This window comes from Moschus berezovskii, chromosome 21 (genome assembly GCF_049115385.1).
Source record: "Moschus berezovskii isolate FMDL1 chromosome 21, NW_MosBer_1.0, whole genome shotgun sequence".
NCBI classification, from domain to species: domain Eukaryota; kingdom Metazoa; phylum Chordata; class Mammalia; order Artiodactyla; family Moschidae; genus Moschus; species Moschus berezovskii.
In genome coordinates this window covers 45,945,942-45,963,620 of record NC_142480.1, presented here as the reverse complement: position 1 = coordinate 45,963,620, position 17,679 = coordinate 45,945,942, and the positions used below count along the sequence as shown (strand labels likewise).

Here is a 17,679-nt window from a genome sequence, read left to right as displayed (position 1 = left end):
GCAGGAGGCAAAGCATCTGATTCCTTTTCTATACACATATTTTTGGAGGATTTTTTTCAAACAGCATTCACAAGAACAACAGAATGTTTATGGTGGCCGGCCTGAACTTTTTCAATTACATCAAAACAGCTGCATTTATTAATAAATAAGCAACATGCTAAATTAGAAAAGTGTTCTTTGATCTTCATAATTATATGCTTCACTTAAGATTTATTTTCTTAATATGTGTGACTATTGGCAGTCAATTAGCTAATGATAATGTTTTCCGTGGAAATTAATGTTTTCCGTGGAAATCAATGGAAAATAACCATGTTACTTAATTAACATTTTGCCTTTTGATATTTTTTTTTTTTTAACAAAATAAAGGGCATCCTCCCGCTGTTTTCCATTATCTTCATCTGCAAGATGAAATGAAGGATCAGAGGGGTTAAGTACCTTGCCCAAGGCTACAGCGCTAAAAAGTTGCTCAGCTGGAATTTTAACCCAGAGGATGCTATTTCCAATTCATATACTTCATACTTTTCCACTCAACAGCATAAATTCAATGGTGTCAAAGAAAGACATTAACACTGTCTTCTCTTCTGAACTTTTAAAAAATCAAATTAGATGATGTTTAAGGTATAAAAAAGGTAAAAAGAGAAAGAAAACAGGTGTCCTGCTGTCACCTGTTCTTCCAAGTGGTTGTACCAATGTACAAATTACATTAAAAGGTTATAAAAGTTTCCAAGGCCTCATCCCTACAACATAGGATATTGCCAGATTTTAAGAATTTCACCATTCTAACAGCTATCATGATTGAAAAATACATGCATTTCCTTGATTACATTCACATCTAATGAGTCTGCCACAGTTTAGTCAACTAGAAACATTTCTCTCTCCAATATCACACCTTCCTCTCAACCACATAGTTTGTTTTTTTCTGAAAAAACCAAGAGATGTTGAGCCTTTATAATTACTGCCACCACTCAAAATTCACAGTGACTGTTATCATTCAAAATCACTTCAAACTATTTCAAGATTCTTTACAAATACTTCTTTTTTGGAAAATTTTTTAAAAATTCTATTGAACCCTCTCTCCCAAGACTATAATAAATATCTTCACAGCCAAATCTTTGCGCACAATACTAATAATTTTCCTCTGAATCAATTCATAAAGGTAGCACTTTGGGGTCAAAGGATATGATGATTTTCCAAGGTGTAATTATCTTTAAAACTCTTGACACATACGCCAAGTGGTACTCCAATGGAAGGTATCAATTCTTCCTAAACTGCATAAGCCATTTACGGAAGTCAAATTATTTCCCCATTCTGGCAGGCATTAAAAACACTAAGAGGTCCAGTGCCTCACCGTCAGGCTTTTAAACCTGACCTTTGCATCATCCCTTACCACCTACTTTTTCCTACTTCCTATATCTGACATTTGATTTGCTCGTATCTGGGCAGCTTAGCTAACTTCCAGGCTCTGACTTCCCTGGCCTCCCCAGGGTTGGCGTTGGCATGAAAAATTATGCAGATTCAGCTCACAAGTATGTTCCCAATACCATCTGAAGTGGAATATGACCTGCAGTACATTTACTATTACGTGTAAGTTCTAAATACAACTGTTCACTTTTTCTATCTGAAGTAGGCTTGGCAGGTAGGGCCAAAATCAAATAGAAATGAGGAAACCGCAACAAGCTGATGAGCTGTCTGCTGAGGTGGCTCACTGATAGGTGAGCTCGCTCCCTCCCTGCCAACTAGGTCTCAGTGGTATTTCCTCCAGGTTTACACCTGGGACAGCTCCAAAATGTCTAAGAATAGTCTACAGTCCCTCCCTGACGGGCACCAGACTCAGGGCAAACTTCCATCGCTACATCTGAGCAATCCTCACTAAACGTCCCATCTCCACTTCTTCCCAAACCATCTGGCAGTTCCATCTAGTCAAGGTATAATCCTATGTTGTTGCTGTTCAGTCACTTAGTCGTGTCTGACTCTTTGCGACCCCATGGACTATAGCCTGTCCATGGGATTCTCCAGGCAAGAGTACTGGAGAGGGTAAAATCCTATGATCTACCAGTTAGCAAAAGTTCACTGTGGTTCCTCCATAAGTTATCACATGCTTTGAAATTTTCCAAGTCTTCCTTCGTCTTACAGCCAACCAGGTCTTTCACACTGTTGAGTTGCAGAGGTTATATTCTACATACCACTCACCACTGGAACATGTCACTGCATCCTTCATCTTTCCCCTTTCACGACCTCTTTTAAACTCTGAAAACAACTATCATTGAACTGTATCTCTCTCTTTCTCTCTCACACACACACACTCTCTCTCTCCCCCTTTGCTTTCACCCAACCACTCCTTCAGACTATCAACCCACAGCGTGCCTTCCTTTACTGAAAAACTTCAGCAAAAATCATTTCAATTATCTGTTCCTTTATTTCCTTTGACAAGCTAGTCTCTGTAACTGCCATGTAAGAGTAAAAGAGAAATACAGTATTTGGAGACGGATACCCTTCACAGGAAAAGGTAACCCAGTAGTCTTGCCTGGAAAATTCCATGAACTGAGGAGCCTGGTAGGCTACAGTCCATGGGGTCACAAAGAGTCGGACACGACTGAGTGAACTTTCACTTTTTCACTTTCACCCTTCATATACTCGTTTGTTCTCATATAATGTCTACAGTGGTAGCAGGCTAATTAACAGTCAATTTTTAGGTTATGAAGTTGTATTCATCTACCTACTCAAATGATGTTATGCAGTTTTAGCCAGTTACTCCAGTGAGTAAAAATGTGGATTCGACAGACACATCTGAAAATAAGCATTTTACTAAACCATATGGTAACAATTCCATCCGAGGTAACAGACAAGAGGGCTCCAGCCATCCCATAACCTGCTCAGCTGCCTCAAGGCTAAAAGGAGCAACAGATTGTCATATTTGTTAAGTGCAACTGCAGTACATGGGTTGAAAACTGCTGAATTATTTTTATTACACATAAAAATGTACTAATAAAAAGAATGTTGCATATAAAACTAAAGAAATCCAGCCAAAGTTATCAGTAAGATTCAGGCTATGAATACTTTCACTTGGAAAAAAAAAGAAAAAAAGATGAAACAACTCTTCTAAATAAAAAAGAAAGAGACGGTAACAACTCATAACATTATCGAATCACAACCTGACAACCAACCAGGTGTAAATTTCTTTTAAATGTAAACTGGTAATTTTTTTTTTTTGCTGTGCTGCACAGAACGCAGGATCTTAGTTTCTTGGTGAGGGATCGAATCTGTGCTTTCATGAGGTTTAATCAAATTTAAGGGCCAAAAAATTCTTGTGTTGATAAAACTGTTCTGCAAAATAAACAATGAAAATATCTCCTAATTTGTTATTCCTGCATATAGCTTAGTATAAAGCTGATATTTAAACTACACAAACATAAAATATTCAAAAAACTATAGACTGGGCAAACTTACAAATACTATAAACATTTTACAGAAAAAACTCCCCAAAAATTGAATTCACTGTTCTATTAACATATTGAAATACACTCATCAAATAGTTTACCCCAGAAATATAAAGCTGGTTTGATATTAGAAAACATGTTAAAGTAATTCACAATATAAGTGGATCAAAAGGGAGAAATATCTATCACCTGAAAGATGTGGAAAACACCGCTTGATACATCTTTAACATCAACCCACATTTAAAAAATTAATCGAGTAAGCAGAAACAAGAGGATGCTTTATTTTCATCATATAGACTATCCAAATCCAATCTCATGGAAACACTAAAACGTTTACAGGAATTCCTCTACCTTAAAAGAAATAAGATACTACTCTTACACTCCTCTTCAACACTGCTCTAAGAGTTATAGAAAATGCACTGAAACAAAAGGGCAAAAGCTATAAATGTTCTGAGAAGAGATTATCTCAAAGAGAAAAATAAACAGGCTATAAAACTTATACAGAAAATATGATTTTTTTGTATTAAAAATATACTACAGGGATTTCCCTTGTGGTCCAGTGGTTAAGAATGTGCACTTCCACTGCTGGGGGCATAATTCAATCCTCACCAGGAAACTAAGATCTTGAACTCTGTGCAGTACAACAACAACATCAAAAATTATCAGTTTACATTTAAAAATCATTAAGAAGGTAAATTCTGTGTAACTACATTTTCATCACGATTTAAAACCTAAGGACACACATGTAGAGATTTTAAAAAACACTGGTGGCTATCCCTATGTAAGATAGAATTCTTACCTGGCTTCTCTGCACTTCTCAAATAGATCTCCATTGTGACCCACATTATGCTGAAAATGTTTAAAGATGATTATCACATTCTATAGAAATTTCTCCAGAATGACACTGTCCAAAATGGTAGCCATTAGTAACATGTGGTTACTGAGGTCTTGAAATGTGACTAGTGCATCTGATGAAGTAAGCTTTCTTAATGTTATCTGATTCTAATCTTTAATGGCATATGGCAAGTGGCTAACAACTGTAGTTCTAGAGGGTAGAAAAGATGGAAGTTTCCCATTTTGGAATCACCATGACACAAAGAAAATAATGGCAATTTTATTAATCATACAAGAAAAGTCTGGATGAAATACTGGAAAATTGAATATAATAGTGTATGAAGAAAATATGCAATGCTCAAGTATTATTTTCTTCCAGAAACACAAGGACATCTTAATAATCAGGAAATAACTAAATATAATTCATGACATCAATTACAGCAAGGAGAAAAGCTCTATAACCCTGTCTTCAGATGCTGAGAATGCATCAGTAAGATTTAAGTATTTATTCCTGATTTTAAAAAAATCTCAGAACTTTCCTAGCATGATTAAAAAATACGAATCTTTGGGCATCAGCAAACCTATAACTAACATACTAGGAATATTTCCATTAAAGTCAGGAGGAACAAGACAGACGAGCAGCTATAACTATTATTATTTATCATACCTTTACATGCAATATAAAAATAAAAAGAAATAAGACAACTATTACAAAATCGGAGAATAAATTATCATCTATAAAACAAAAGTTATTAAAAATCAGCTGAAACTATTAATACTAAGAAATGAAGAGTAAGGCTGCTGGTTATTCTTTCCAAGTGGAAATGCTGATAATAAATATATTTAAAAGAAATCCACTAGTAAGTGAATTTAAAGTATTACAAAAGTACTACAAAGACTTAAGAGTCACAAAATGTTGAGCTTTCCCTTGAAACAATCAAATCAAATCTGCCAGTAAAACTCTTCAAAGGTTTCTGACTCTTCAGTCACCCCACATGAGTAAGGATACACACACTCTCTCATTCAGTGCACCCTGACTTCCTACCAACCCAGCAAACAACCACGGCAAAACTAAAACTATTTCAGAAAAAGGCTAGTTAATATTTATTTTCTTTATGTTGAAAAAAGAGAACTATCATGTTTCCTCTTGGAATATGCCCCTGAAATGTTAAAGAGTTAACCATATGGAAGAGATCTAAAAGTGTATGAGAGAAAGCTAAAGATTTGGAATCCTAATTCAATTTCCCCTCACATTTTAATAGGAGCCTGGAGCAAACATTTATTTTTAGAGATACTCTCAGTAGAGAACTGAACAAAAGACTATTGTGTGTTCAACCTGGTAAGGTCTCTGCGGTCCCATCTCTACCAACTTTCCAAACATCAGGTTGGAGTTAAATGATTTTCAACTTTCAATTGACTATTTCCAGACCATAAAATCTAACCACACTTATCAGACGGTGTAAGTATTCCAAGTGAGTTACAGCTGAGTTCAAATGTGAAATCTGCATTTTTCAAGTGCCAGTAAAAGAACTTTACTTTAGACTTTGACTCTATACACTAACTTGCTCAAGAATGCCATGTAATGTTTTCATTTCCTTCTCCAACAAAAATTTTCATCTGCAGCTGATAAATCTGACTCGGTATCATTTTGGATGAAAAGCATATGGGTATCAGTCATATCACTCTATGATTTTCTTATTAAAATAAGAACTGTACCTTTTCCTCTAAGTTAACAAGAATAAAAAAGATGAAGTTACTAGGCATGCCTGATCACTATAAACATTACTGTCTCAATTTGTAGTGTGTGTCCAGCCACAGGCCTGCTACGATATAAAAAGAAAGAAGAAATCACCTTTGATCCATGGTGTGGACATCTTAAAACATGTCCTCGAATTCTCTGACATATCTGTCACTGAAGGTGGAGTTAGTTCGCCCCTTGTGAGTCTGGACCAGGCTTAGTGACTCTTACCTCTTAATGAAGAAGATGTGGCAAAAATGAGGCTGAAGGCGTTAAGGGCTAGGCCACAGAGGCTGATGCAGTTTCCTCCTGGGATGCTCAGCTGCAGAACCCTATCAGTGTGCTGCAAGGAAGCCAAGCAGCCACGTGGAAAGGTCACACGTTCCAGCCCTAGCGCCACATCCACACAAGGTCCCAGCCAACAGGCAGCATCAGTCAGCAGACACATGAGTGAAAAGCACCTTCACATGATCCCAGTGCCCAGGCTTTGAGCACTTCAACTGACACCATGTGGCGTGGAAACAAGCTGTCCCACCAAACCTGCCTGAATCGCAGATTCATGAAAAATTTAAGACTGCCTTTGCTTGAAGCCACTAGGGCTTTGGGTGGTTTGTTTTGCAGTAACAGTAACTAGAACATGTATAATTCAACCATGTTTGGCCATTCAGTTTATTCTTTTCATTCGCACCCCACCCCATCCGACTCTCCCCCTCCCCTCCCTGCTCATCCCGTGACAGGAATACTTTTTAGTAAACAACAACAACAACTATGCTGGCACACCTGGTCTCAGTCAACTCACTCTAGAAACCATAGCTAGAGCCCCAGCACTTATTACCCCTGCTGGCGATCAGCTTTCTCTTGTTCTGTCTGCTCCTCACCTCTTAACACACCCCTGTCCTGCCTTAAACTTACTCCTCACTCTGAAAGGTTGTATTAAACACCTGGCTTATGAAACTGCTACTGCTGCTACATATGCTCCAGTTTTTAAATCAACGAACAAGTGAAATTTGCCTTACAAATTGGTAACTAGTTCAAGATGTTCTGATGGAGCCACTGAAACGGGTTCTCAACCCAACCTAGGAACCATATCAAAAATTTACTGTTCCTCTAATGAACACTAGGAAGAGAAATGTCCTAATAACTGACATAAGATTTTTCTTTAAAAAACACAAGCCTGAAAAGTTAAAGCTAGAGGGGACCTTGGAGATGATCTAGTGTAGGACTTTTTTTCAATCAGTGAGTGGTATACTGACATAATCCAGGGACAATTTTCATGACAAAAGTACTAAGCATTTTTATCTCACTCTATCCTCACTGAAATGTCAACCTGCCATAATATAATGGCAATTACAAACTTCAATTTTGTTTTATTTTATTTTTACATTAGTTTGTATGTATTTTAAAAACATGATGTACATAAAATTTTGTTTATATTTTATAGCTACGGTAATAAAATGTATCCGTACAATGCCGTTTAATGTTCTATCCTTAAAGTTTAGGATATACGATAAATATAATAAAAGAAGCTCTGAAAGTCCATAAGAGTCTTAGAAAAAAAAATTAAAGTAGCTATTCTATTTTTACAATAAGATTGTTAGTAAAAATTACTCTAGTCCAAATTATTTTGGAAAGCTGGGGACCAGAAAGGTTATACAATTGGCCTGAGGCCATAGACTAGTTAGTGGCAGAACTATGAGCAGAATTTTGGTATACTCATGCTTTATAGTTAAGCACATGGCTCAAAAAGATCTAGGTTAATAGACAGAAAACAATTTCTGTATGCTTCAATTTAGAAGGTAAGCTAAAGTGGCTGGCTGGATTCCAAACCCTTCAATGTTGCATTTATAATCCTTCTGGCAGACTATCTTCCTCCCTAACGTAAAGAAAGAAAACCGTAATGAAGGGGCTTCAGGCAACACCAGGCAAACGTGGAGGAAATGTGGTTGAGAGTGTGGACAGGCTCTTCAAAAACCATTCACCATCCCATATCCCCTGCCTTACTTGTAGAGACTGTGAGACTCAGCCTTTGGCTTTCACTGCAGCTAGGGGTGACCACATGACAAACTCACAAAGAAGCGAGGATACATATAATACATTGGTCACTAACCGGGCATTTCTTCCCAAATAAAAACACCAGTGCTTGCTCAACAGGGACCCCAGATGTGCCAGACTTAACCCTTTAGCCCTGGATTATGGGGAAGTCCAGGGGGAAAAAAGGTGCCAGGCAGTGGGGGTCGAGGAGCAGTGCCTGCTTATTCTAACCTCAGGTTGTGGTATTTCCATACGTTAAGACTGGCACCAGTGTGAGCTGGCTGAACACCAGCTCCGCTTCACACCTGCCCACATTTCCCACATCCAAACCGCTGAACTTCCTCATCACTCCACAGAGCAAACCAGACCTTTTCATCCCAAACATATCTTAGTTTCTAATTCCCTACTGAGAGAGATGAAAGATGGCATAATGGAATAATCAGAACACACATGACAACTGATATTTAGGAAAGATGTATAAAGCCTCTATTTATGAGCACTTCTTAGTAAGAGATATTCTAGATATCTGTCTAATAGACCATATATGGGGTGGTCACTGCCAAAGGGTTTTCAAGTAACATCAACCAAATCAACCAAAATAAAGAAACTAATGGCCACAAAAATAAACGAAACATCAGTGCTGTGAGAGGCCTTTGTGCCCTCTTCCTGCCAGGAATGTCGATAGAGAGAGATGCCATCTTGGTTCCATGGGGACAAAGCCCCATGCTAAAGACTGCGAACAGGCAAAGAGAGGGAACCTGCTCCCTGATGACCTAAGACAGCCATGACACCAGTCCTCAACTATCTATACTCTACCCTAATCTTCCCACTGAGGGAAACTGAAGACTGTGCGGTTGGTTTTTTGATCACTGGCAGTTAAATACAATCCTAATGCTTCTCCAAAATATATCTCACTTTTCTCTTTAATTCATTTTGTCCCAAAGTTGTGTGTCTACCTTATTTTTTTAACAACTGAATTTGATAAACAAATGTTTAACCAACAGGCACCTTTACCAACACCCTAGCTCTTACCACTGCTCCCAAATAACTTCAAAAGATCAGTAAAAGAGAATGAGATATTTCTCTCTTCCCCAAGACGAAGAAGCTTTCTTTAATCTGTGGTAGGTCTCCTGCAGATAGCAGGGTTACAGCTGCCTTAGGAGGCAGATGAGAGAGAGATGGTCTCCCTGCTCATAACACAGCTGGCCTCAGGGCTGAGCAGCACATGGCAATCTAGAAATAGACAGAAGGAAACCAGAACTACTGCACGTCATGTTCCTGACCTCTGCTGGGGACAGAGCACAAACAACGACCCTTGACTGGAGGGGATACGACAGAAACCATGCACTGAGCCCTTATTCAGGACTTCTCTTTTCACTTGAACGTTGTGTTAGGCCTCACCTTGCAAAGAAACAATTGAGTGTGAGGAACACAGGAATCACAGGAAGGCTTATAAACAAAAACAGTGCTTTCTATTCATCTTCCCATGTCCTTCCAGATAAAAAATGTTTCCTGGTTACGGAAGCTCATAAGTCATGTCAATTGTTAGGGTTCAACAGCACTTTCCAAAGCGGGTGAAAAGAATGGGTAACACTGAGGAGAGGCTAGAAGAAATTCATGCCCCCAAAAAAGCAATGAAAAAACAATTTTAATTACGTATTTCTGCAAGGGAGCATCAAAACGAAAATTTCTTGAACTAAAGTGGACAAAATCCAGCAGCTCCAGACCAGCAGTCTAGACCATTTCTCTAAAACATGAAATGAAGCTGGAGCCCAAGGAGTCCCCCTGTAAATAGCTCTACACCTGACAAGGGCTCCAAGGGTTCAGAACGGGGCCCAGCACTCCATATCACACTCAGAGTGACTATGACGACCCAAGGGAAATTCCTTCATCTGAGTCTCCAAGGTTGCACTGAGGACCTTTAAAAGTGAAGTCCGCAAAGAAGTGATGAACATTATGGAGATGAGGAACAGTATCTATGGATTTATAATATAAAACAACATTCAATGGATTAAAAAATCCTGGAAGAAGACAGACCCTTGTATCAGAATAGTTTCTAATACTTCAGAACCAGAAGTGTCTTATTCATCTGAACTGACTTTACTGTGAGCAGAAATTCTTTCTCATCCCCAAATGAATGGAACCTCAGCTTATTCACAGATTTCTTAAGCAGTTACTTTTTTTTCTACCATAATTTACAGCAAGTTATTGCTGTACATGGGCTTCCCTGGTAGCTCAGCTGGTAAAAAAATCTGCCTGTAATGCAGGAGACTCCAGTTCAATTCCTGAGTTCGGAAGATCCCCTGGAGAAGAGATAGGCTGCATACGCCAGTATTTTGGGGCTTCCCTGCTGGCTTAGACAGTAAAGAATCCTTCTGCAATGCGGGAGACCTGGATTCGATCCCTGGGTTAGGAAGAACCCCTGGAGGAGGGTATGGCAACCCATTCCAGTACTCTTGCCTGGAGAATCCCCATGGATAGAGGAGCGTGGTGGGCTCTGGTCCAGGGGGTCACAAAGAGTCGGACATGACTGAGCAACTAAGCACAGCACAGGACTACTGTACATGCTAATTACTGAAATGCACTAAAACCAAAAGACACGACCCAAATAAATAAACAAAAAAGACAAGAATGAGACCCAAGTCATCTCCCTCAGAGATCTCACGTGGTCTGGGTGACATGCCAGGCCACACCTCGGAGCGGAGCACAGATGTGACACATGGCACCAGCCTACCGAGCACGTTTCCAGGAGGCACCTCCTTGAGGTCTTCCAGTTCCCTGCCCATCAGAAGGTACAGGTTTTCCAACGTACAGCACGCCATGTGGGGGACCGGGGGAAGGGCCTCTAACGGAGCTGAGAAGCCTAACGGCACCTGGGCGAAAAAGAAAAAAACCAGAAGCTACATTAGGAGACGTCAAAGGAAAACAGGTTTGGGTTAATACCTACAAAGTTACTTTGATTCACAAGTAAGATACAGTGCAGTCACATTTCATGTAAACCTGAAACACTCAGATCTGAAATGGTATGATATAAAAATAAGTCTCAGTTTATGAGTAAATTCTGAACTAGAGACTTCTCATATACATAAAGCCTGTCAAGAATTTCACATAATTATAAACTTTATGGCTAATATAAATTCTGCTGTGACCTGGCAGCATGATATTAACACACAAAAATCCCATACCCTTTGCCAGTATTTATATGAACTATGTCAGACACGTTGGACACCAGAACCACTGTGTTATTATTTCAACACTCATTGTTACTATTATCAGTTAAAATAGCTTTACCATGAGATGCACCACGGCTTCGGTAGAGTCTGCCTCTCTACATGAGTGTGAGCTTCACCAGCCCCTCCCCCAGGAGACCGCTGCAGTCGGCCAGCCCCTGCTGCTTGGTAACCATGTGTGACCGAAAGGCCGTAATCAAGAATGCTGATATGTCGGAGGAGATGCAACAGGACTTGGTGGAGTATGCTACTCAGGCATTGGAAAAGTGTAATACAGAGAAGGATACTGCGGCCCGTATCAAGAAGGAGTTTGACAAGAAGTACAACCCCACCCGGCACTGCATCGTGAGGCGGAACTTCAGTAGTTATGTGACACATGAAACCAAACACTTCATGTACTTCTACCTGGGCCAAGTGGCCATTCTGTTCAAATCTGGTTAAAAGCATGGACTGTGCCACACACCCAGTGATCCATCCAATAACAAGGACAGCAGCCTAAATTCCAAATACCAGAGACTGAAGTCTTCAGCCTTGCCTAAGGGAACACCTCCATCTTTGAACCTTTATTTTGTTTTGTATAGGGCATTCTCTGTACATGTTTGGGGTTATAAAACAAATAGTAAAACAGCTCACATTTGTATTTATTTTCTATTCCATACCTCTCTGCCCCATGTTTTTTTGCTTCAAAATCCATTCCTTTAAGGAAATAAATCTATTGGAGAAATGTGCGTTAAAAAAAAAAAAGCTTTAACGTTATTATATTGTCACGTCAGTTACAACCTTACAATGTCCTTTAGGCATTTCACAAGGGCTGGTGCTAAGGCTGAGTAACACAGGACCAGGAATAACTCTGAGTAGTTAGATGTCATAAAAACGCCATGTAAGGGCCAGACAGCCACTATTCTAGGTTGGGCTGTTAAAGTGGGAGAGAGCATGCTGTGAAACATTGGGGACTCTGACGAGAAGACATACGACACTCACACAGCAAAGACGCACTACATGGAGCTCCTTCCACGTCACATTTACTCTCATGGAGATTCTGTCTCCAATTATTCAAGATATTATCTTGAATTATTCAACGATTTCCATATAAATGCAAGTGCCCCAACGTAATGTCAATGAAGGAACCGACTTATCTTTGGTACCCTAGGCACTGTGCTGGTGCTGTGAAGAGGAAAAAATGTCTAGAACATCACATACAAAAAGATAATTATCACTGGCAACACAGAGTGAGGGGCAAAAAAGGAACCACAGGTAAGTAAACGATAGTCTCAAGAGGAGAGAGAAGCTACTGTGTTAGGGCAGACTTGGAAACTTCATGAAAATGATGACCTCTGAGGTACAGGCTACATGTACAAGCGTGTGTTCTGACTCACTGACAACTCTATAGGGGAGCTCTAGAGATAGGCCGGAAGAAATTTAAAATATAAGGATCAAATTGGAAGAAACAGAATTATGCACAGACAGTAGGACCGTTCACTTAAAACAAACTACAGAAAAATTACAATTAGTAAGATAGTCATACGCAGACCAACATACAAAAGTTAACTAACTGTATGTCTATGGATTAGCAGTAGGAAAAAAAGTACATACATATATATTTAAAACAGTAGCTTTCAGAATACTAACAAAATACAGGAGAGTTAGGAATAAGTAACAAAAGTGATTAAAGATTTTTATGGAGAAAATGATAACACTTTAAATGACCTAAATAAATGAAGAACTATACCTAATACATGGATAGATGGTAACCAAGATGCTAAGAAGATCACAAGTAGATTTTTATACCCCTTATTACAATACTTTTCAGTTCAGTCTCTCAGTTGTGTCCGACTCTTTGCGACCCCATGAATCACAGCACGCCAGGCCTCCCTGTCCATCACCAACTCCCGGAGTTCACTCAAACTCATGTCCATCGAGTCGGTGATGCCATCCAGCCATCTCATTCTCTGTCGTCCCCTTTTCCTCCTGTCCCCAACCCCGTCCAGCATCAGCCACAACTGGGTATTGTTTTTGCTTTGGCTCCATCCCTTCATTCTTCCTGGAGTTATTTCTCCACTGATTTACCCTCCCCTAAAAAGTAACTCCAAACACACCAACTGCTGTACTCCTCCTTGCTAAATCTGAACATGTCACAGACTAGCACAAACTGCTCAGTCACCACTCGGCATGGCAACGAGTCCAAGGATTTGTCCAAGGATTCACCTGCTACTCACACTGATGGAATAAGCATTCAAGGCAAGGAGGAGTTGATGGCACAGACTTTCTTCTGCCACCACCTCCCCCTCTCATCACAGCCATGCACAGCAGCGCTCCTGGTTTACCTGTGCCAAGAGGAGCACGAGCATCTTAGAAGCCCCCAACCCACAGCTTCTTGCTGATGTTGCCTGGCTCCCTGAACCTTTGGCATTCATCCTCTGCCCTCTATCATTTAATTACCACATATGCACTTTCCATATGTCCAAAAATGTTCTGAGACAGCTCTAGCTTGTGGTTTATTTCCCCTTTGGTCCAGACATACTTAGATGCTGGCTGTTCACTGACTGTCAGACCCTCCTGATCAATGTTTGGGATCTGCCTGCCAAGAAACCACTGCCTATCACCTGCTCACCGCCCATGCCTTTGGCTCGTGCCACCTGGGTTTTGGATCTTTATGTCTTGAACACCTGGCATCGTCCTGGCTCCACCATGACATCTGTTCTTCTCAGTTCTTTCCTCTAGCCTTGAATTTCTAGAAAAGCCTTATAAATTAACTAAATAAGGTTTGAAAACTTGATTCTTGTACTAGCCTAATTTCCTTAATGCTATTACTTGAGACAGGTTTACCAAATGGTACCAAAGTGACACAAGAGGAAGTACAGAGATTCACTCAAATGCACCTCGCTAGAGATCAAATGCATCTACCAATAAGGTAATCACTAACCTAACAAGAAAGCAGAACCATGAAACAATATACGAATGTTTTACTTCCTGTTCTTACCTGCTGCAAAAACTCAAGTGGACTGTATTTGGGTCCCAGGACAAAAATTCTCTTTCCTCTTCGTGCCACACCACTGAACACTCGAGCGAAGGCGATAAAAGACTCCTGCTCACTTCCTTCCGGAGGCACGGGTTTGGGGGTCTCACCTTCCACCTCCTGCTCATCACCTGCCAGAAACAGAAGGACCATGAGTGCCCAGATGCTCTCTGCATCCAGGAGCTGCTGAGAAACAGAGAGGGGACAAGGAAGACACTATTGTTAGTTGAGACTGAGCAAGGAAACACCAAGGATGGAAGTATATTGATGAAAGCTACCTTCAAAGCTAAAAGCCCAAGAGCAGAAGGACCAATGTTCCAAGTTTGGCAAAAACCCCATCCGTATCACCGAGGATAGGGAAACTACTGAGAAAAGCTGTACCTTTTGGCTCTTCTCCCTGTGGACTCATTTCAAGGGTGCCTGCATCTTGGGTGGGCTCCACGGGTGCCTGGCCCTGTGCCGCTGCCAACTTCTCCGCGTGCCTTCGCCTTGCACGCTCTCGCCTCTCAGCAATCTCCTCCTGAGTGAGAGGTCTACAGGACACCACAGACATGTTAATACCTGGCCACAGCAAGGATCTCAGTCTGTTCCAGCCAAGAAACAGCTAGTATTAACATGGACAGCAAGGAGATCAAACCAGTCAATCTTAAAGGAAATCAACCCTGAATATTCACTGGAAGGACTGATGCTGAAGCTCCAGTATTCTGGCCACCTGATGCAAAGAGCCAACTCATTGGAAAAGACCCTGATGCTGGGAAAGATTGAGGGCCAGAAGGGAAGGGCACGACAGAGGATAAGAAGGTGGGTGGCATCAATGACTCAAAGGACATGAGTTTGAGCAAACTCCGGGAGACAGTGAAGGACAGAGAAGCCTGGCGAGCTGCAGTCCACAGGGTTTCCAAGAGTTGGACACGACCTAGTGACTGAACAACAACGTGGCTGGAGAAGACAGTGGTTGGGCCCTAGTCCCTTCCTGGTGGAAAGTTTCTCAGAGTTATCTCGTTCACTGCAGCAAGAGAAGAGAAGGCCTATCACACTTTCTCTGAGAACACTGCAGCTGTTGTTTAGTCACTCAGTCGTGTCAGACTCTTTATGGCCCCACGGACTGTAGCCTGCCAGACTCCTCTATCCAAGGATTTCCGAGCCAAGAATACTGGAGTGGGTTGCCATTCCCTCCTCCACTGGGAATGCTCGGTCCCCAGCTACTCTTGAGCTTATGAAACGACATGCAAGAGCCCGTGTCCCCACACAGTCACGCATAACAGCATGGAACCTTTCTCAGGCACCCATGTTCCTCCCCTATAGGGCAAATGGCTGGAAAAGAAAGGGAATCAGTAACAGATACCACAGCTCAGAACACACTAACAGAGAGAGAAGCAGATGCCCTCAGTAAGAAACCGAGCTTTTTTCCATGAAAGTAGGAAAATACACCTCCATGGGCAACTAGGGTCCAGGAGGAAGGGCCAGGCTGAACGCTGGCAATTCAGGCTGGACAGAGGTCCAACGGTGATTGTCAGTCACGGTGTTAGACCCGAGTTCCACCAGAGGAAAGGTGTGAGTGCACATGTCTGTGTGTTTGCTGGAGGCGCGCCCAGGGAGAGGGAGGGCCCTCGCTGGATCCTGTCACGTTGTGCCCGCCTCCTCTACCGCCCCCCCAACTTGGCACTATGACTCCTGCTGCACGCCTCCACTTCCGGCTGACAACCTTGTCTCCCATTCCACCATTCCCCTTCCCCTTCTCTTTCCTGGAAGCCACTCGATGGCTGAACCGAGAGTGCACTGGTCCCGTGCATGCTACATGCCACGTGCTGCTGGAGCTGCTCACTTCAGGTGCCCTAATCCCCTTTCTACATCACGTGGGCTGCCCCACACGTAAGTCACCAGCTGTCCACTGCTGTCCTCTTCGGACATCCACCTGCTAGACAAGACCTCCCCCCAGGACTGGACATCACTTCTATTCTCTTAGCACCTGCCCCTTGAAATGGATGAATTTGGTTCTAGGAGTCGGCCCCTTCTAGTCAGACCCACCCCAATGTAGGAGGCAGGGCTGTGCCATCAGATACTGAAAAAGAAAAGGGAGCGACCTTTGAGAATGGCTTGCTCAGGGTTGTCGGAAAGTCACATCTGCTGGCAGAAGCTCCTCTCCACTGGAAGCTCTCAGTGTTAAAGGCCTTTCACACACAGGATGAAATCTCTAGGCTCTTGTTCTGTCTTCTGGAGCAACACCCAACAAACGTACTCCCCTCTCCTCACCTTTCAATCATCTGCCCTCACACCCTTCCCCTCGCCCTTCTCTTCTTCAGGCTACACACTCCAGCTGCCCTGTCAATCAACCCTTATGTAACTTATCTTGCTTCTAGACTTTATACAAGAGTATCTGAAAAGTATGAATTAACCTATGGCTGATTCTTCTTGATATATGACAAAATTCTGTAAAGCAATTATCCTTCAATTAAAAATTAAAAAAAAAACATGGAATATCATATTATCACTATAAACAGAGAGGTAAAAAACAAACAAAAAAAAAACGGATGCACTGGTTAGTGCAGAGAGACATGGTCTCTTCCAATGGGCTTATCAGTTCAGCTGAGTTCAGTCACTGAGTCGTATCTATTTTCGACCCCAAGGACTGCAGCACGCCAGGCCTCCCTGTCCATCACCAACTCCTGGAGCTTGCTCAAACTCATGTCCATTGAGTCAATGATGCCATCCAACCGTCTCATCCACTGTCGTGCCCTTCTCCTCCTGCCTTCACCCCTTCTTAGCATCAGGGTCTTTTCCAGTGAGTCAGCCCTTCACATCAGGTGGCCAAAGGACTGGAGCTTCAGCTTCAACATCAGTCCTTCCAATGAATATTCAGGACTGATTTCCTTTAGGATGGACTGGTTTGATCTCCTTGCAATCCAAGGGACCTCTCAAGAGTCTTCTCCAACACCAAAGTTCAAAAGCATTAATTCTTCAGTGCTCAGCTTTCTTTATGGTCCAACCCTCATATCCATACATGACTACTGGAAAAACCATAGCTTTGACTAGACAAGCCTTTGTCAGCAAAGTAGTATCTCTGCTTTTAATATGCTGACTAGGTTGGTCATAGCTTTTCTTCCAAGGAGCAAGTGTCTTTTAATTTCTTGGCCACAGTTACGATCTGCAGTGATTTTGGAGCCCAAGAAAATAAACTATTTTCATAACTATGGCACAGACATTGTGTTAATCATTCTGCATATATTACAGCACATACTTATCCAGACAATTAGATGACACAGGTATTCTTACTCCTGTTTTACAAATAAGAACTGGAGCCTTAGGAAAATTACATAAGTTGACCCAGAGTCACATGGACAATAAACAGAGGAGCCGTAATTCAGACCCAGATCTGACTCCAAATTCCATATC

General features: G+C 41.5%; 1 protein-coding gene and 1 pseudogene across 1 annotated transcript in view; one reads left to right on the top strand and one right to left on the bottom strand.

Annotated features, from left to right (window-relative positions):
• The window catches only part of EFL1 (elongation factor like GTPase 1), a 112,839-nt gene that overhangs the window by 63,908 nt on the left and 31,252 nt on the right, over positions 1-17,679 (bottom strand). Inside the window, exons 13-15 of the mRNA XM_055417902.2 lie at positions 14,668-14,819; positions 14,251-14,417; positions 10,775-10,913 (exon numbers count right to left, since the gene is read on the bottom strand). Of these exons, the coding sequence (XP_055273877.2) occupies positions 10,775-10,913; positions 14,251-14,417; positions 14,668-14,819 (458 nt within the window). The remainder of the gene's footprint in view (positions 1-10,774; positions 10,914-14,250; positions 14,418-14,667; positions 14,820-17,679) is intronic.
• Positions 11,385-11,711, top strand: LOC129550337 (dynein light chain 1, cytoplasmic pseudogene; annotated as a pseudogene).